General features: G+C 40.5%; 1 protein-coding gene across 1 annotated transcript in view; it reads left to right on the top strand.

Moving 5' to 3' along the window:
• The window catches only part of LOC101558397 (solute carrier family 22 member 10), a 35,865-nt gene extending 16,209 nt beyond the window's left edge, over nt 1–19,656 (top strand). The window contains exons 3-9 of the mRNA XM_004621498.2: nt 5,042–5,196; nt 5,317–5,485; nt 10,091–10,214; nt 12,202–12,317; nt 13,984–14,198; nt 18,584–18,692; nt 19,449–19,656. Of these exons, the coding sequence (XP_004621555.2) occupies nt 5,042–5,196; nt 5,317–5,485; nt 10,091–10,214; nt 12,202–12,317; nt 13,984–14,198; nt 18,584–18,692; nt 19,449–19,656 (1,096 nt within the window). The remainder of the gene's footprint in view (nt 1–5,041; nt 5,197–5,316; nt 5,486–10,090; nt 10,215–12,201; nt 12,318–13,983; nt 14,199–18,583; nt 18,693–19,448) is intronic.
• Nucleotides 19,657–21,438: the final 1,782 nt, after the last annotated feature.

Here is a 21,438-nt window from a genome sequence, read left to right as displayed (position 1 = left end):
CCCAGGAAAAAAATAAGAATTTTGATATATGGTACAATGTAAATGAACCTCAAAAAATATGTTAACTGAAATGGTCCAGGAATAAAAAGACAAATATAGTATTAGTCCCCTACATAACATCTAAAAAAGACAAGTTAATGTAAACAGAAAGAAGATTGAAGGTTATCAAAAAAGGGAAAAGGGAATGGGGAATTATTTTATAATAGGTTATAGTTTGTTAGTGTAGTGGTCCTGCAACCACAGGAAGACCTGGGAGCACAGAGATGCTTACACGATGTAGAGCTAATGACTCAAAGATCCCCACACCACGGATAAGCTGGGAGATACCATCACTCGGGTCACAGACTGATGGATATATGATGAAGTTTAGTGGGAGAGACTGCTAAAAACTAAGCTGCCAAAATGAAGAAGGACTAAAATGACTATCTGCACTTTTAACGTATGTACGCTGGCATCAGAAGCATTCATTGAGGACCTGATGTTGCAAGCGCAGAAGACCAAATACGACGTCATTGTATTGACCAAGACAAGAAGGCATCGATCACATAATGCCATTTTTTGGCACTGGAGAAGAACTGTTACTCAGAACATGCGACAGTAGAGGCGTCGGTAGTGTCGGTGTCACCAACACGAACTTGGCCATGAGCATTGATTCGTTTGAATGCCTAACAACCTGAATCGAACGCTTACTTTTGAATAGATGTGGCTCATTGCTGAGAGTTTCTATTTTCGTCATCTACGCACCAACATCCAACTATGACTAAGAAGAAATTGAGAATTTCTACATGGAGCTGGAGAAGTTCTAGAAAGAAGACCACACCTTCTATAAGATCATTGTCAGTGATTTTAATGCCAAGATTGGATCGAGAAGGTCACCTGAAGAACTCCACATTGGGTCCCATGGCCTAGAATGGAACGAACAGGGTGAGAGACTGTCTGAGTTCATCATGTTGACCAAGACCATCCATGGTAATTTGCAGTTGCAGAAGGCCAAATCTAAACGTTGGACATGGGAGTCTCCCAGTGGACAGTTCCACAATGAAATTGATCACATCATATTCAATTGACAGTTTTGCCTGACTGATGTCACTGTTGTCCTAAAATTCCAAATGGGATCAGACCACCGTCTCCTCATGTGAAATTCTACTTCACAGAGTGGGGAGAAAGGGCTGCAAAGTTTAAGAAGAAAACTCCCAGAACAACCACCAACTGGGAGCTCTTTGGCACTATTGCAGCAATATGAGGAGATGCCGTCATTGACAACATCAACAAAGAATACGATCAACTGGTTCAGCATCTCAGTGATTGTGCGAGGAACACCAAGAGAGAGAAAGCCACAAAAAGATGCCTGTCTTCAGAAACTCTCAAGCTCATTCACCAATGTGGTTTGGCGCGAGACTCGGGCAATCACAAGCTAACGTCCGAGCTTGCAGAGAAGCGATAAAGGAAGATCTCAAAGAGAGAAGAGCAGCAGTGTTGGCTGATGCAACAGAAGCCAGGAAAAGTATTCACAACGCCCGCCTGTCCTTTGCCAACTATAAGACCAAGATGACTGTCCTCCAATGTCCTGATGGATCTATCACATCTTCCAGAAGGGCAATAGAAAAGGTTATCCACGACTTCTATCGAATCCCTTCAATAGCCATGTCTACTTGCCCACGTACCAAATTCCGCAGGAGGGTTATGTCATTCCCAGAGTTCTCCCTTCTGAAATCCAAAATCTGAAATCCAACATGCCATTGTGTTGGTAAATAAGCATACAGCACCTGGTCCAGACAAGGTCAGAATCGAACACCTGAAGAATCTGCCGCCAGTACTCGTCAGTACACTGGCTCAGATCTTCACACACTACCTGTCTGAATGCAAGGTTCTGTCCCAGTGAAAAACTAGCAGGACCGTTCTGTTGTATTAGAAGGGAGACATCCATAACATTGGCAACTATCTCTTGATCTGCCTGTTGTCTGTCGTATACAAGTTATTCATTCGAGTCATCCTCAATAGGATTGGCAGAACACTAGATGAAGGACAACCATGGAGCAAGCCGGGTTCCGAAAAGAATTCAGCACGATTGACCATATCCATACAGTGACCAAACTCATTGAAGTGTCACGAGAGTTCAAGATGCCGCTCTATCTAACGTTCATCGACTTAAAGAAGGCCTTTGATTCTGTTGAGACTGAAGTGGTCATCGAAGTCCTAGTCAAACAGGGCATTCAAACTCAGTACATCAGGATCCTCCATGAGCTGTATTATGGATTCACCACCAGAATCTCACCATTCTACAGGGAAGTGATCATCAACGTAGAGAGGAGTTCAACAGGATGATACCATTTCACCAAAACTCTTCAGTGCCACCCTTGAGAATATCATGCAACGACTGGAATGGAAAGGAATGGAAGTGATATATGGTCAGCAACTATACCACATCCACTTCGCTGATGACATCATTCTAATAACACCAAATATCAGCTGATGACATCATTCTAATAACACCAAATATCAGCCAAGAGGCACGAACGCTGGCCGACTTCAACCATGAGTGTGGAAAGGTCAGACTGCAGCTGAATCTCATGGAGACAATGTTCATGAGAAACGAACTAGTTCCTAATGGTTCCATTTGTTCTCAACAGAACGAACATCTCTGAATGCAGCAGTTATGTGTACCTAGGTCGAGAACTCAACATGACAAATGACCTGGCACCTGAACTGCACAGGAGGAAGACAGCGGCGTGGAATGACTTCAAGAGCATCGAAGAAGTGGTTAAGAGGATGAAGAACCTCTGGCTCCGGGCACATCTTTCTGACTCCACCATTCTTCCTGCACTAACATACGCCTCAGATTGCTGGGCCCTATGAAAACAGGATAAGAACACTATTCGGGTATCCCAAAGAGGAATCAAAAGAGCTATGCTTGGAATATCACATTTCACTCAAGTGAGAGAAGGAATCCAGAGTTGTGACCTCCATCAATGATCAAGAATCAGGGACACTGTCTCGTTTGCCAAGGCATCAAAAGTCAGATAGGCCGGACCCGTGATGTGGTTTAGAGACGACCGCTGGACTAGAACTGTTACTGCCTGTATTCCACGAGATGTCAAAAGAATGAGTGGCCAACCACCTATGATATGGTCAGACTTCTTCATCAAGACCCTGAATGAACGAGTTGAGGCTCTTCGTGTTCCTAGAGGAAGCAGTCTATACTAGCACTCGAAAGGGACAAATGGAATTGTTATTGGCGCCCACTCAAGCAAATCAATGAACAATAGAATGATAAGTGATTTGACACTTTCTATACTCTTTCTATACTATTTTTATCAAAATGTATTTTGGTTCATCTTGATACATAGACTAGTCTTCTATCATTTGGAATGGCAGTCAATTCCTGTCCGTTTGTCTTCAATTTCACTATTTTAAGTACAATTATTATCATTGCATATGCTGGTAAACAGCATATATTTATGTTTTTCATCTATTTTGGTAGCATCTTTTGTGGAGAGAGTGATCAGCCTATTATCAATTGGTTAGTCTGATGTCATTGTGGTTTTGTTTTGGTCTGCCATTTTTTGTTTTTACATTATTTCTTGATTGTAACAGTAAGTATGATTATAACTAATCTGTGTTTCTGTGGTCTTTATTTTCTGCCTTTGGGAGGAATTATTTAAATGTTTGTAGAATTCTATTTTAATTTTTTAAGACAATTCCCAATTCCAAAGTTCATGTATTTATTTTTATTAGTAGGTCTATAGAGGGGAGGGTTATAGGGGAGGGTTGTGGGGGATTTTAGGGGTAGGTTTCTGGGAGAGGGCTATAGGGGAAGGTTTGGGGGGAAGGTTACAAGGGAGGGTTATGGGGGAAAGTAAAGGGGAGGCTTACAGGGGAGGGACTGGAGTAATAGCACAGTGGGTAGGGCATTTGCCTTGCATAAGACCAAGCCGGGTTTGATTCCTCCATCCCTTTCGGAGACTCCGGCTAGCTACGGAGAGTATCTCACCCACACGGCAGAGTCTGGCAAGCAGAGCCTGGCAAGCTACCCATGGCATATTCAATATGCCAAAAACAGTAACAAGTCTCACAACGAAGACATTACTGGTGCCCGGTCGAGCAAATCGATGAACAACAGGATGACAGTGCTACCGTGCTAGAGTGCAATAGGTCTATAAACTAGCACATCCTCTTAATTCCAAGTTGTCATTACATTTTCTTGAGACCCAATGTAACAATCCCCATTCCTTAGTTTTCTCTTCAACTTCTTTCTTTCTTCGTCTCATGTAATTCTTTCTTTGGAAAGAATTTTTTTCTTCTCCTTCTTTTATTCTTCTTTATTCCTCTGGGTTGTAACTTAGATTCTGTTCTGTAACACATGACTTGAGTTCATATATTCACAGTCACAAAACGAGTTACACTCCTATCCTTAAGGAACTATCACTTCACTGATGTTTCTTTCGTATCAGTTTAGCTTTTACTCTGTATGGCCCTAGAAGCTCAGGTACGCAATTAGCTCTCTCATATTCTCAAGGTGACACAGAATCTCTTCTGTGTTAAACATGACATTAGTACAGTGGATGCAGAGGCCATTGCAAGTGTAGGCTCTTTGACATGGTATTACTAGTGTCAAAGACCTCCTGGTATTTGATTGGACATTTTGGTATTGATGAATATTTGGGTGTTTGTTTTATAAGAAGTATTACTTTTTTTTTTTTTTTGCTTTTTGGGTCACACCCAGCGATGCTCAGGGGTTACTCCTGGCTTTGCACTCAGGAATTGCTCCTGGCAGTGCTTGGGGGACCATATGGGATGCCGGGGATCGAACCCAGGTCGGCCGCGTGCAAGGCAAACGCCCTACCTGCTGTGCTATCGCTCCGGCCCCAGAAGTCTTACTTTTTGAGGGGCGTATTATTGTTGGCTTAGCTCTCAAATCTTCCAGCTTTCTCACGCAAAGACCACCTGTAAAACTACCTCAAGTTTCAGAAGTGTTCTGAAGTTGTTACCCAAAATTATTATTGCCCCCCCCCAAGTTCTAACCTGACTCTTTGTTTCTTAGGCTTGGGAGAAGGTTTGTTCTCAGATGCTGTTTGCTTACGTTTGCCCTCTGTGGGATCTGTGCCGCCTTTGCTCCCAAGTTCCTCATTTACTGCTCACTGCGCTTCTTGATGGGCTTTGTAGCTACCCCCATCTTAACAAATTGCGGCCTCCTCGGTAAGTCAACACTTGATTTTCTGTGTGGTCACATACTTGAATTGAACCATCAATTCTCACCTTTACCTGACATTAATATCCACTCCCCCACCCTTACCCTCTTGTTTGCTGTTGTTTCAGTTTCAGAATGGACAAGATCTCAGTCAAAACCTCTCTCAGTAATACTACTAACCGGTGCCCTTAGTTTTGGACATATCCTCCTAGGAGGACTAGCCTATGTTTTTCACGAATGGCGCACTCTGCAGCTCATATTGTGTGTTCCTTTTTTTGTCTTCTTTCTCATCACAAGGTATGTGCTTCTCTCTCACTTTGTCCTATGGGAACCTGACAATAAGCTGAATATTGAATTGGGATTTATTTATTTCCCTATTCCCTGAATATTTGCTTATCATAGGACCTGATTCCCATGTCTCTCATTGTTTCCTTCTATGCAGTTTGAGAAGCGCTCAAAGAATACCACTGACCCTTCTGCTTCACGGTATTATTCATTCCCTGTCATTTTCTTCTTCTGTTTTCCCACAATAATAGCAATAGACTTATTATTATAATATTTTTCCTTAATAAAAATGTAAATTTAGATATTTTTATTTATTTATTTATTTTTGCTTTTTGGGTCACACCTGGCGATGCACAGGGGTTACTCCTGGCTCTGCACTCAGGAATTACCCCTGGCCGTGCTCAGGGGACCATATGAAACGCTGGGATTTGAACCCGGGTCGGCCGCGTGCAAGGCAAACGCCCTACCCGATGTGCTATTTCTCCAGTCCCAAATTTAGATATTTTAAAAAGAACAAAGGCTTACTTTTTTTCTTTTGTTTTAGAATGAATTGTTATGGTAACATGGTGGGGATGGATAGTCGATATAGTTAGTTGACAAAAAGCAACCATTTGTCCAGTGTCAAAAAAATTGGGGATGTAGGAGCAGGAGCAATAGTATTGCAGGTAGGGCACTGATCTTTCACATGGCCAATCAGAGTTTGGTTCCTGGCACCCCTTATGGTCCCCTGAGCCCACCAAGTGTGATCCCTGAGTGTAGGAGTGATCTTAGAGCATTCTGCCTATATCTTCTGCATGTCTCTTATAGATTCTGGTCTAAGCTCAAGATATCTGATCTGCTTTGAATTAACATTTGTGTAAGGTGTGACTTATGGATCCAGTTTTAATTTTTTGCGCATGGTTATCAAATTTTGACAGCACTATTTGTTGAAGAGGCTACCTTTACTCCATTTCATGCCCTCAGCTCCTTTGTCAAATATTAGCTGGCCATATATGTGGGGAGTTGTCTTGGATAGTATATTCTGACCCATTGATCTATCCTTATTCCCATACCATGCTGTTTTGATCATTATGACTTTATAGTACAGTTTCAAGGTTGGTAATAAGATACAATACACACACACCCCAATTTTTCAGTATGGTTTTCTTATTTTGCAGTTCTGGGTCTTTTATGATCCCATACAAACTTTATTGTAGATTTTTCTAAGTCTTTGAAGAATGTTGTCTGATTTTTTGATAAGGATTGAATTGAATCTACATAGTAGTTTAGGTAAGATAGTCATTTTGATAATATTTATTCTTCCAATACAAGAGAATGAAATAGTTTTCCATTATCTAAGGTCTTCTATTTCTTTCTTAAGTGTTTTTGAAGTCATCATGCTATAGATCTCCTGTTGATCCTGAAAATCTTCCGAAATATCAAATAAACAAGAATTCTTCCAAACACCTTCTATAAAGCTAATATAACACTGATACCCAAAGCAGACATCCCTTAACCAATATGTAATGTCTATCCTTAGCTTTGACTGTATTCTTTACCTTAAAAAATATTCAGTTCGATACAAATGTGACTCTCTCCATCCCTACAATCTACAGTTAGCCAATATGATTTTTCCCAGTCTTTACTCTGTGCTGGTGTTTATCCATGAGAAGTCAAATATGTTTCTTGAAGACAGAAAAAAGCTAGATTTTAAACTTTGTTTCCTGATCCATCCAGTCACTTTGTGCCTTTTGATAGGGAAGGTAAGTCCATAGAACTTTCGAATAAGTATTGATATAACAAAAATTGTTGCCATTTTTATATGAAGATTTTGGTTGTTTTGCCATTTTACTTTTTTATAGGAGACCATTCTGTATTCCTTTAGATGCAGCAAATGTCCTCAGCTGCTGTTTATTGGGAAATATTTTTATCAGTCCCTCAGATCTAAGTAATATCTTTGCGGGGTTGCAAATTCTTGGGTGCAGATTCTTTTCATTCAATACTTAGAATATATCATTTAATTTTCTTTATGCTGATAGTTTGTTTCATTGAGAAATCTGATGTGAACTTCTGTTGTTTCTTTCTTTTTCTTTTTTTCTTTTTTTGATTTTTGGGTCACACCCGGTGATGCACAGGGGATACTCCTGGCTCTGCACTCAGGAATTACTCCTGGTGGTGCTCAGGGGACCATATGGGATGCTGAGGATCGAACCCAGGTCGGCCGTGTGCAAGGCAAATGCCCTACCTTCTGTGCTATCACTCCAGCCCCTCTGTTGTTTCTTTTGTATTGAAACTTTGCTTCTCCTCCTTCACTTTAAGTAATCTAACTATCTTTGGTTCTTGCCAGTTGATTACAAATAGCATTTGTCATTCTTTTGTTTAGATTTATTTTGTTTGGCAGTCTTATGGCTCCTAGAATAGTTCACAAGTTTTCTCCTCAAACTGGGAAAGTTCTCAGATATTTTCTCCTCTATCAGTCATTTTTCCTTTCTCTCTTTTCTCTCCCTTAGAAATTCTGATGATGTATGAGTTGTTCCTCTTCCTGCTGTCAATTAAAATCTTAAATTTTTGTATTCTTTTATAATAAAATATTTAATGACCTCTTCTTTATTGATAATGAATACTTTGTCTTCAGGGTTGCTAATTCAGTTACTAATTCAACTTCAACTTTTTCCATTCTTCTGCTGAATGAGTAGTCCTGCTACTGAATAGAGTTCACTCTAGTCTTTAGCTCCTTCAATTCTGCTTCAATGAATTCTTTAATTTTTCTTTAACTTTCTTGAATCTCTCTCCAAATCTTTCCTGAGTTCATTAAACATTAAAGAGTGTTTCTCTGCCATTCTCAGGCAGTTTCAAGAAGTCTCATGTACTTGAGGGCTTTTCTGTCCCTATCTCTTAATCTAACAGAATTCCTTCATTTTTGTATCTATATTCAAATTTTGTATCTATAAACAAATTCATATTTGTTTCCTGGCATTTCATGGGAACTAAAGGTGGAATTCCAGGGGCCAGAGCGATATTACAGCCAGTAGGCCATTTGCCTTACACGTGGCCAACCAGGTTCAGTTCCCAGCATCCCAGATGGCCCCCAAGCACTGCCAGGAGTAATTCCTGAGCGCAGAGCCAGGAGTAACCCCTGAGCATTGCTAGGTGTGACCCAAAAAGAAAAAATAAAGGTGAAATTTCAAGTTCCAGTTGTTCTGAGAAGATATTTGGATTTCCTTTTCACAAACGGTGGTGTGAGCTTCTGATCCTATGAATTTCTGGTGGCCACCAATGCCCTATGATGATTTCTCAAATGTTTGCAAGATTAATCTTGTGCCTATGGCTCTGATTTATATGTACCTGATTGACAGTTGAATTTGTGGCCCCCAAGTTCAGTAGCTGCTTTAGCACCAAAGTCTAGCTGGCCTGAGCTCTGACCCAATGCTTATTCTTACTGGTATTGGCAGTTGAAGTGGTTTAACAATCCAACTGACCTTGGCAGTGATTACAGATTGTTATTACGTGTACTCAATCAAAGATATTCAGCAAGCTGATCTTTGCAGCTATGAAGGGAGTTTTTTTGTCAAAGAACCATGAATTTCAAAGTTATTCACAGTTGAGTTTTGAACATAAAGTATTCTAGTAATAATCTTACTTCCAGGGTCAACTTCCTTCTGTCAGTGTTCCCCAGCCTGGATCTTGATGGGCACCATTTTAAGTTTGGTTGTTAAAGTTTGCGTCTTTCAATGTTGTTGACTCTGTGGTCTAGATTTTGGGCTATGCCATTCCCCACCACAGTCAATGTACCTGAGACCCCTTAACCTTTGCCCCCCATTGCTTCTCATCTGTCTCTTCTTCCCCCTTTCCCACCTAATCCCCACTACCTCGATTTCTTTCTCCTTAGAAAGGTTTTGGGTTTTTTTGGTTTTGTTTTTGGAGGGATGGTGGGGTTTTTTGGTTTTTTTTTGTTAGTCACATCCAGCGATGCTGAGGTGTTATTCCTGGCTCTGCACCCAGAAATTACTCCCCATGGTGCTAAGGCGACCATGTGGGATACCAGGGATTGAACCAAGATTGGCCAAAAGGCAACGCCCTACCTGCTGTACTATGACTCCGGCCTCTTAAAGAGGTATTTTTTTAATTTGTTGGCACCTGTTTCCGAACCAGCACCTCATGGGTAGGGGTTCATTAGGGTGTCTGCTACCTGTTGAACATCAGAGGTGTATCAAAAAGAGACTGGGAATTGCAGTATATACATATATACATATATTATATATATACATATATATATATATCACAGACACAGTACTACAGTTGTCTCCTGGCCACAGGTAAGGGAAGACTGAGAAAGCAACTGGGTGCTGAACCTCAGACAGAAATCCTACCTGATGTGACTTACCTTGGAAATGACAGCTCCCAGCCAGGCGTGACACATTAAAAAAAAAAAAGCAAAGTTAATAATAATAATAATAATAATAATAATAATGTGATATGTGATATAACTCTAAATTCTATATTTCTAACCATAAGTTTATCTTCCCAACCCAACAAGGAGAAGATATGAGATGGGTGGGGGGAGGGAAACATCTGTAGTCATTGATCGATGGCGAGTACCCAGAGAGCTGACTCCACTTCTATACTGTCTTTCAACAGATGGATGATAGAATCTGCTCGGTGGCTGATTGTCTCCAATAAACCAGAAAAAGGCTTAAAAGCACTTAAAAAAGTAGCACGTATAAATGGTCTGAAGAACGCTGAGGAAACTCTGAACATAGAGGTGAGCAAGATAGCAAAGGCAGGGGGCTGGAGCGATAGCACAGCGGGTAGGGCATTTGCCTTGCATGCGGCCAACCCGGGTTTGATTCCCAGCATCCCATATGGTCCCTTGAGCACTGCCAGGGAGTAATTCCTGAGTGATCCAGAAGTAACCTCTGTATATCACTGGGTGTGAACCAAAAAGAAAAAAAAAAAAGAAAGCAAAGGCAGTTCCTGGGACTGGAGCAATAGTACAGTGGGGATGTCAGGCTGTCTCATTCGGGACATCCCAGAGCAGGAAGGGTGAGTTTCCCTCCCCACTCCAACAGATCCCCAGCAGCCAAAAACCTCCAGAACTCAATCACCATCATGCTCATAGCTGATCTTCACAGGCTCGGAGGAGCCTCATCCATGAGTGAATCTTCTGGAAGACCCAGGTATGCAGAACTTGTGACTGAAACCTCCAAGCTCGCATGGAATCAGGAATGGGCGACCTCACCTCATCTCTTTGTTCTTCTGGGAGCTGGAAGTCACGCCCATGTACTGCCTCTGGCACCATATAAACTCAGCAACAGCTATGGTGTCACAAATAAATCTCTAGGAAGAGAGCAACACAGCAACACACTGCAGAGATGCCTCCAGACCCCAAAGCCACCATCTAGTCAAAAAAAAAAAATTAACCTCTGCTGTATAACCATGTTTAAAATGTTAGAATTCCTGAAGCATGTGGCTGAATTTGAGACATCTCATTCTCTACACCACTGATGTGGAGCTGAAGCCATAGCACAGCGGGTAGGGTGTTTGCCTTGCACACAGCTGACCCGGGTTCGATTCCCAGCATCCCATATGGTCCCCTGAGCACCGCCAGGGGTAATTCCTGAGTGCAGAGCCAGGAGTAACCCCTGTGAATTGCTGGGTGTGTCCCAAAAAGAAACAAGAAAAAAAAAAAAACAAAAACATGCACCACTGATGTACCAAGAGTAGCATACCGTATTTGATGGGGTGTAAGGTAGAAAGTAACCAATCTCGGGGAGAAAAGAATGTGTGTATGTGTGTGTGTGTGTACATACACATGTGTATATAAAGGCTCAACCTTTAACAACATGTTAGTAATCTCTTCTACAAGGGCTTACTGGCTCCAACCATCTTCACACACTGTCCTCTAAGAAAACTTTTCTGGATCATTTTTAATGGATTATTCATAACAAGCAATACAAAATAAATTATTTAGGCCCTGCTTTGGGGTAAAGATTTAAGGGTCTGGGTGGAAACATTTAAAATATGGTGGTGGGAAGGTGTAATGGTGATGTGATTGGTTTTGGAATATGTAATATATTATTGTGAACAACTTTATAAAAATTAAATCAAATTAAAAAAATAGTGCAGCAGGGAGGGTGCTTGTCTTGCACACAGTTGACCCAGGTTTAATCCCTGGCATCCCACATGGTTCCCCTGAACACCACCAGGAGTAATTCCTGAATGCAGAACCAGAAGTAACCACTGAGCATCACTGGGTATGACTCAAAAACTGAACAAACAAAAACCAAACAAACAAAAAAAGCAGTCCTGGTTTGGAGGGAAGATAGAAACTGATATCTGCCTTCCCCTTATTGAGATAGACAAGCTACTTTTCCAATGCGGTCTAGATGAGACTATAAATTCACTTCCCTAATTTTCCTTACTGTCTTACACAAGAAGCTCTGAGCAATACACAGCTACCTCTTCCTTTAATTCATTTCCTAATCTGAGTCTCTAACCTACGCACTTGCCTGGGTGCTGTGCACCCTTCTGTTGCTCATTTTTAAAGTGTCATTGCTGCTCTATCATTTCCTAGCCTCTCTAACTCCTTATCTATTTTTTTTCACAGCTCTTGCACATCTGTGATTGCTTATAGACTATGTTACAAGACGGAAGAAAAGGAAACACATTTCTTGTCATACTGTGTGCTGAGGCTCTTGACAGTACCTTGTACTATGTTTGCAAATGATACGTATTTGTTGTGCTTCAAGGTTGTGAGTGTCACCATGCAGCAGGCTCTGGAGGAAGCGCAGGAAACAAAAACTATCTTTGACTTGGTCCGAACAGTGAACCTGCGTAAGAGGGTCTGCATCATGGCCTTTGTGAAGTAAGCATTATACCAGGACTGAAATAATAGGGGAGTGGAGACATGAATCTATTCATTCCAAGAGCTAAACAGGGTTGTTAGGATGAAGACTGTTTTGGAGATATGGAGAGAACACCCAAGATAATTGCTCTATTTGGAAAATCCAATTGGTTTTTAAAAGACTCACAGAGGAAGCTGGGGCGATGGTCCACAGGAAAGATGCTTTTACCTGCAATCTACCTGGGTTCAATCCTAGGCATCCCATATAGTTCCCCAAGCGCCACCAGAAGTGATTCCTGAGTGCAGAACCAAGAGTAACCCTGAGCATTGCTGGCTGTGGCCCCAAAATGAAACAAAACAAAAATTAAGACTCACGTAGAACTGCTTAAACAGTGAGGCATAGATCAGGTAATATCATGTACAGTCTCATCACTGAAGACTGATGTTGGGAACTCCCATCGCAATAAGGAATTTTGGTGATTCATTTTCTTTATTTTTTTCTTTCAGAGTAAGTGGAAATAAAATATTCCAAATAATAAATAATATCACAAACAACAAAGAGAAGAGATTCTGAAAATATATACAACTCAGTGAATATTTCAATATGCAAAAATGCAACCAATTCTCAGATCAATATTGAAATATTCTAATTCCTTAGAATCTCCTGTCTCCAGTGCCCATTATGACAGTAACCACCACTAACTCAACCCCACCTCACTGTCTTGTCCCATGACAGATCAATGGCTCTGATCTCCATGACCACAGAAAGGAGATGGCATATCTTTTTTTTTTAACTTTTACCAGTTGTGAACTTTTTTTTCCTTGGTCACAACCGGTGATACTCAGGGGTTACTCCTGACTCTGCACTCAGGAATTACTTCTGGCAGTGTTCTTGGGACCATATGGGATGCTGGGGATCAAACTCGGGTCGGCCATATGCAAGGCAAATGCCCTACCTACTGTGTATCACTCCAGCCCAGTTGTGAACATTTTCATCAGAACAAGGGTTACAAATCACCTGGGAACTGTACCTTTTAAAACCGTATATTATAATGCGATATTTCAAAAGTTTAAATGGGAACAGGAAGATTTTTATTGAATTAAAACTAAATACTAGGACAAAAGAGACATCTAAACAACACAAGCATGAGCAAAGCAAGCTTTGCATTTGAGAGTTCCCTGGCAGGATATCGTGCCCTGAGCAATGCCGGTACTTGTGCACAGTTAGTAGTAGCCCCTGAGCACCACTAAGTATGGCAAAAAAAATAATAATTAAAGCAAAAGACCAATAGTATCATTTAACTATATGGAATGTGTTAAAACATGGAAATCCGTAAGAAAAAAAATAGAAATGTTTAACTACTGTTGGAAACTAATTTTAAAGAAAGTCAGCTTCAGTCAATCAGTTGAAAAACTAGAAATGTTTCCTGGCTTTGAGATTTTCCAATGAGAAAGCTAAATCAAGGTAATAATGAGATGTCTGATCTTGACCTTCATATAACACAAGTAATAAAATGATTCTGTGGAAAATCCTTTTCCTTAAGATTGTCCATAGACCATTTTTCCATTTTGCTCCTTGTAATCTACTGTGCTATATAGTCTTTAACACTGTTTGGGCTATGGGACTTAACAGTTTAGCCACAGGCTTTAAATCTTCTGATATGCACACATCTCTTATTCTCCACAGATTTGCAGGCATCCTACCATATTATGGCATTATGATCAATCTACAGTACTTTGGGAACAACATTTTCCTGTTCCAGACACTATTTGGAATTATCAGTACCTCAGCTCGATTTCTTGGATATTATGTACTGCGTAGGACAGGCCATCGATCAAACCAGATAGTTCTCCTTCTCCTGCTTGGAATTTGTATTTTTGCCAACAGTCTTGTGCCACGAGGTAAGAGAAGATTTTTGAGAAAAGTCTCTTTTCCTCATTCTTCAAGGATTGTTTTATCTGCACTAGTCTGAAGCCAGAAGTAAAGAACAGTGCCAAATAAGGAGGAAATATTCCCCGTCAAACCAAACTGTTTAGAACAAATTTTCCTAATAAGTTGTTGGTAAAAGAGCCAAGAATCAGCAGGGGGAAGTTTAGCCCTATATTTCTTTTGATTGTATCCTGGATGTAGCTGGAAACTGATGCTATTTTTTTCTGGACAGTTTCTCTAGAACAGTAATTGATCACTTTTCCCCTCTAGCCCTTTATACGTTTTATAACAATCATGGAACCCTAGACCTTACAATCGTACCCAATGTTAGGTCACTAGTTTTTTCCAGGCCTTTCATTACCAGTTTTGATAACCAGACTCCTTCCCAGTCTCCACGTACATGTAAGCATGCTTTTAAGACACTGGAACTGAAGCCCTCACTTCTAAGAATCTTCTTGGCTTCCAGCGGCCAAAATCAACACTCATTTCAGGTATCAAAAGATGTTTTGTGTAGGGATAAGAATTCAAGCAGCTTGAAGTTGCGTTGGGGCTGGAGAGATAGCACAGCGGGTAGGGCGTTTGCCTTGCACGCGGCCGACCCGGGTTCAGATCCCAGCATCCCATATGGTCCCCTGAGCACCGCCAGGGGTGATGCCTGAGTGCAGAGCCAGGAGTAACCCCTGTGCATCGCCGGGTGTGACCCAAGAAGCAAAAAAAAAAAAAAAAAAAAAAAAAGAATTCAAGCAGCTCAATGATTATTCCTTGTTACATTATTTTATAAATTAAAAAATAATGGTGATATATATAGTAATTAGAAGAAACTCAATGGGCACAATGCTTCCCAAGCAAATTTTTAATGCATTTTTATTAATAAATCACCGTGAGGGTACAGTTACAGGTTTTCATATTTTTGTGCTTGTGTTTCAGTCATGCAATGCTCGAGTACTCATCCCTCCACCAGTGCCCATTCTCCTCCACTGATGACCCCAGTATCCCAACCACCCCCATCCCATCCCCACCCACACCACCCTGCCTCTGTGGCAGGGAATTCCCTTTTGTTCTCTCTCTCCTTTTGGATGTTGTGGTTTGCAATAGAGGTATTGAGTGGCCATCGTGTTCAATCTATAGTCTACATTCAGCACGTATCTCCCCTCCCGAGCAGGTCCTCCAACCACACTTTACTTGGTGTTCCCTTCTCTATCTGAGCTGCCTTTTCCCCCAGCATGTGAGGCTGGCTTCCAAGCCGTGGAGCAAACCTCCCAGTACTTATTTCTACTATTCTTGAATGTTAGTCTTCCATTCTGTTTATATTCCGCAGATGAGTGCAATCTTTCTATGTCTGTCTCTCTCTTTCTGACTCATTTCACTTAGCATGATACTTTCCATGTTGATCCACTAATATGCAAAGTTTATGACTTCATCTTTTCTAACAGCTGCATAGTATTCCGTTGTGTAGATGTACCGAAGTTTCTTTAACCAGTCATCTGTTCTCGGGCACTCGGGTTTTTTTTCCAAATTCTGGCTACTGTAAACAGTGACCTAGCAGATTTTTTAAATAATATTATAAATTAATCTGTGAGACTTGTTACTGTTACTGGTGCCCACTTGAGAAAATCGATGAACAATGGGACGACAGTGCTACATTAATCTGTGATGTAATGTCTTAATGAAGCAGATTTATTTCATTACTATAGTTTTTATCTTATACGGCCAATTGGTATGTGAAAACATGTGAATTGACCCTTGTTATTAGAGAAATACAAATCAAAATAAGAATGAGATGTCATCTCACACTGGTAAGAATGGCATATATCACAAAGACTGAGGGGAGGGGGTGGAGCAATAGTCCAGCAGATAGAGCATTTACCTTGCACAGAGCCTACCCTGATTCGACCCGCAGCATCCCATACCCCAATGTCAATTACCCCAAGCACTACCAGGAGTAATTCCTGACTGCAGAGCCAGGAGCAACCCCTGAGCTTTGCCATGTGTGACCCAAAAAGAAAAAAACGCTGAGGGGCCAGAGAGATAGCACAAGAGTTATTACTCTTGCTTTGCATGTACCTGACCCCAGTTTGAATCCTCGGTACCACCTATGGTTGCTCCTTAACAGAGAGACAAGACTAACCTCTGAGCACTGTAGGGTGTTTTTCACTCCCACCTTCAAAGAGACTGGAAACAGCTAGTATTGGTGAGAATGTGATGGCTTCACAATCTTTCACTGTTGGTGGGAATTTGCCTAGTTTTGTCTAATTTTCTAAGTTAGTCTAACTTTCCTCTGGCAAATAGTATGGAAATTTCTCCAAAAAAGTGATACTAGAGCTTCCATATGATCTGGAATTCTATTTCTTGGCAGCTACCCTCCAAATACAAAAACATTCATAAAAAAATACATGTACACCTTTGTTGATTTCAGTACTTAGTACATTAACCGGGATATGGACAACCCAGATAAATGTCCAATCGCAACTGAGCAGGTAAAGAAGTTGTGGCATATAAACACGATGGAATGCTATGCAGCCATGAAAAAAACCTTGAGCTTCACTATTAGGACAACTAAGAAGGTGCTAGCCACCCCGGGTGTAATCCCAGGCATCCCATATGGTCCCCTGAGCCTGTCAAGAGAGATTCCTGAGTGCAGAGTGAGGAGTAATCTCTGAACATCACCAGGTGTGGTCCAAAATCAAAAAATGGAAAGAAATGAAAAAAAGATAAAACGCTGCCATTTATTACAACTTCAATGCAGTTAAGAGGGCATCCTGTTAAGTGAAGTAAATCAGAAGAAAGACAAGTGCTGGATGATCTGCCTCATCTGTGTTATATAGATAATAGAACAACAGAACAAACAGCATCAAATGATACCAGCTATTGGCCAGGAGTTACAGAACTGAGAATGATAAGGGGTCGGACAGTCTGTGTGGTGGGAAGTTGGTAATCAGGTGAACTGCAAATAACAGAAGAATATACTGGTACAAAGTCTTGAACATTTTACTGCTTGGGAGGTGAGGAAGCCATGTGTATCAATTCCATGAATGCTAATACTATTGACCTAAACCATAAACTTTTTTTTCAAGTTTTATTAAATTTTTTTGGAGTTTTATTTTTTGGAGTGGGGGTACGGTCACACCCATCAATCCTCAGGGGTTACTCTTGGCTCTCCACTCAGGAATCACTCCTGGTGGTGCTTGGCGGAAGCCTAGGGGATGCCAGAATTGAACCCAGGTTGGTTGCTGATTGTAAAGCAAAAGCCCTACCTACAGTACTATCTCTCTGACCCCGACCTAAACTGTAAAGTAACATATAGATCTACGTATATGTTTTTGTATATTAAACTTATTTGCTAAAAGTGTTACAGTGATTCCCAAACTGTGTCATTTTTTTCCAATTAGAAGTCTCAATCTTTAGTTTCTAATGCTTAATATTGTTGTTAGATACAGCATTTCTTCCTGTCCACTAACAAACTAGTTTAAATGTTTTATTACTCTCTTACACATACCCAGCCCATAAAAATATAACATAAACACTAAATTCACTGGTTCATTCAGGTTTACCTCAAGCATTCCTGGTTCTACAATAAAAAACTGTACATCATAAAATCCCCCAATTTCTAGGAAAACCAGGATTTATTTTTTTGCTGTTCAGAAATAGAATTTTTATTGATATACTGTGATTTACACAGTATTTTTTTTACTGCGGAATTATATTTTTTACTGCGGAAATATATTTACTGTGGAATTATGTGATGGTTTCTCATACACATAATTCCAATCATGTATATTGAAACTAATCGCTCTTTAAATTCTACTTTAATTGCCAAGTTCTCAAGTTTGCACTGAGTCTTAGACTCCATCATCCCCTTGCATTACATGGAAAGGAACATGTAGGTACATTGCAGATAAAATAAAAACAAATTTTTCTAGAACTGCCTTTCTTCTCTGGCAAATGTCACATATGCAGATACATTCTTCTCCATTAGGCCAGGTAATGTTAGGTACTTTTACCATATGTTTCAATAATTTAACATTTCTCAATTTTTTTGAAGGCTGGGGACATACCTGGCAGTGCTCAGGGCTTCCTCCTGGCTCTACAGGAGCCTGGTGATGCTCAGGCAACTGTACGTGGCCCGTGGACCAACCCTGAGCTGGCCAAGTGGAAGATCAGCGCCCGACCCACTCTCCTATATCTCTGACCCAACATTTCTCAACTTATTAGCCATGCCATGGTTTCTACCACCATACAAAATTTTGGTAATCAAGTTCAAACAAATAAGTAGCCTATAAAGTATATTTTCTGGCCCGATTTTGTGGATAGTGTTTCTTTCAGCCAGATTTCAGTCTCTCTGTCTTTCTTCCTCCAGAAATGCAGGTCCCCCGTGTGACTTTAGCGTGTGTGGCAGTAAGTTTATGTTGTGTTGCTTTTAGTGAATATGGAATGCACTTCCTTGGACTCATCCCTACTGTCCTCAGGTAGGAGTTAATGGACGCTCTGCCAGGATCCCAAATGGATTTTTCCAACTGCATGACACTTAATATGAAATAAGTATAATTGAAGTCAGGTGCTATAAAAGCTATCAATTGCAATAGTGATATTAATAGACGAATAACACGATAGACAGGTTAATTGCTGAGCACTTTATGCCAAGCACTTCTTAATCTTGAATGCACTGTCTCATCCATCATTTGATACTCTGCAGGAATGGAGCAATGAACAACATTTTGTTTTGTTCTTTTTTTGTTTGTTTGTTTGTTTGATCTTTTACGTAGTATTTGGACTTTGCTATTCATGTGATAGCCACGTTTCTATGAACATTTTCAGGGATTTGCTATATTTGCACACCAGAACAACTTTTTTGTTTTAAATGATGAACATGAGTGTTTAAAGACCATAGAAGAAAAATCTCAAAAACAAGTACTTGTGGAGCTGGGTGGGTAGGGCGTTTGCCTTGCACGCGGCCGACCCGGGTTCGATTCCCAGCATTCCATAGGGTCCCCCGAGCACCGTCAGGAGTGATTCCTGAGTGCATGAGCCAAGGGTAACCCCTGTGCATCTCCAGGTGTGACCCAAAACAAACAAACAAAACAAGTACTTGTTACCAAAGTCCACAACCAGAGTCCATTAAAAAAAAAGTGCCATATTAACTTATAATCAACACAGAATGAAATATCATCAAATCCATATGTGTATTTTTACTGGATTGTGATGTGTTGTTGTTTACCCTCTAGGGCAAGATCTTCTGTGGTAGATTCGATATCTGCCCGAATCGGAGCGGCACTGGCTCCCCTCTTGATGACCCTAGAGATGCATCTTCCCATCTTGCCCTGGATCTTATATAGCATCACCCCGATCCTTGCTGCTTTTCTTATTTTCTTCTTACCTGAAACCAAAAATCAGCCTTTGCCTGACACCATTGAGGATGTGGAAAAGAAGTGAGTAACCTGATTTCTTTCCTGGGAAGAGCTGTGCAACTTAGGTCTGGGGCGAGGACAAAAACACAGAATGGACCTCACAGGTCACAGGCGAGGGTCACTCTGGAATCCTTCTGTCTCGGGCCGTGAACGTTTTAATGATGAAAGTTATGGTATGTATTCCTTTCCCTCAAGAGAAAGCTTCAGGGGTCTGGGGACTCAAGTGGTAAGTCATATGTCTTGCATGTGGGAGGCCCTAAATTCAATCTCAGACCCAAAACACAGGCCTCTGTGTGTTGCCTAGAGACCCTAGTGATCTCCAGCAAGACTATGAACTAACTGGCTCTCACAAAAATGGTCAAGAATGATAGTATAGTATAACTGTTTACACACAGCAAACCTGGATTCTAACCCCCACCCTTCATCTGATCCCCTGAGTCCCACCAGGAGTGAACCCCCAACACAGAAACAGGAGTAATCCCTAAGTACTACTGAGGGTGTTCCTAAAACTAAGAGAGAGAGAGAAGAGAAATATATTCCTAACAATATTTTATGAATCTCAGAAAAATGACGTCCTAGGGTCAGAAGGATAACTCTCCAGTCCCACTAATTCTTAATAGGTTAAAGTATCGGAAGTCTTCATCATAGCAATGAGGCAAGAACAAGATGTTAAAGGCATCCAGATTGGAAAAGTAGTCAGATTCTCACTATTTGCAAATGACAGGAAACCATCCTTAGAAAATTCTAAAGACTCCAACAAAAAAAGTTCTGGAAAGAATAGACTTGTACAGTAAAGTAGCAGACTCCAAAGTCAATGTGCAGAAACCCGTGACTTCTCTATATGCAAGTAATGAAATAGAAGAGAGGGAAATTTTAAAATAAGCCCATTCACAATCGTGCCTCAGAAAAATCAAATACCCAGGAATCAGCTTAACTCAAGAAAAGACTTACAGGGGAGTGGGGGGGTGCTGGAGACATAGCACAGGGAGATATGTGCCAAAAATAGATAATGGGCCAAACATGATGACTTCTGAGTGTCTGTGTTGCAAGCCATAATGCCCAAAAGTAGAGAGAGAGAGAATGGGGAATATTGTCTGCCATAGAGACAGGGGGAGGGCGGGAAAGGGTGTCAATTTTTTGGTAGGTTTTACTGGATTTTTTTTTAAGTTGATGCAAAAAGCAGGGGTGGGGGAGTATATATTATTCAAATACATAAATAAAAATGATTACATTAGAAGTTGACAGGGGATTTGAGAAAAACTTATTTTAGCTTTTTTGCTTTTGCAATGTCTGTCTTTGCTGATTTATTGTTTCTGTTTCTTTTTCAAGTCACAAAAAATCAAGAAAAGAAAATGCAAAAGATTCCTGCATCCAAGTGACAAAATTTTAAGTTTTCGTCAAATAACTGGTGAGGAAAATAAAATTCTGAGAGAACAAAACAAGATTTTCCCTATTGTTGTTTACCTACAAACTAGCAAGAAATATATGAGGGTGAATCACATTTCAAAGTATGGCATTGGTTTGAAATTAAATAATTTGTGGGAACATGTAATTCTATGAACAATACTTTTGCAAAGTAGTTGAAAAGATGAAGCAAGTCATATAAAATAAATTTTCATATTACTCTCAAGTGGGTAGGCTGGGAGGTCCAAGAAAAGCTGGACACATTGGTGGTGGGATTGGTGTTGGAATATTGTATTCCCAACACAACTCTATCTTGAACAACTTTGTAAATCACGGTATCTGAATTTTAAAAATAAAATTGTTTAGAATAAAATAAGATTCCGTTTAATTTTAAAAAATAAAA

This window comes from Sorex araneus, chromosome 6 (genome assembly GCF_027595985.1).
Source record: "Sorex araneus isolate mSorAra2 chromosome 6, mSorAra2.pri, whole genome shotgun sequence".
Taxonomy (NCBI): domain Eukaryota; kingdom Metazoa; phylum Chordata; class Mammalia; order Eulipotyphla; family Soricidae; genus Sorex; species Sorex araneus.
Note: the sequence above shows the minus strand (reverse complement) of the source record. Positions and strands in the feature narration are given on the sequence as shown.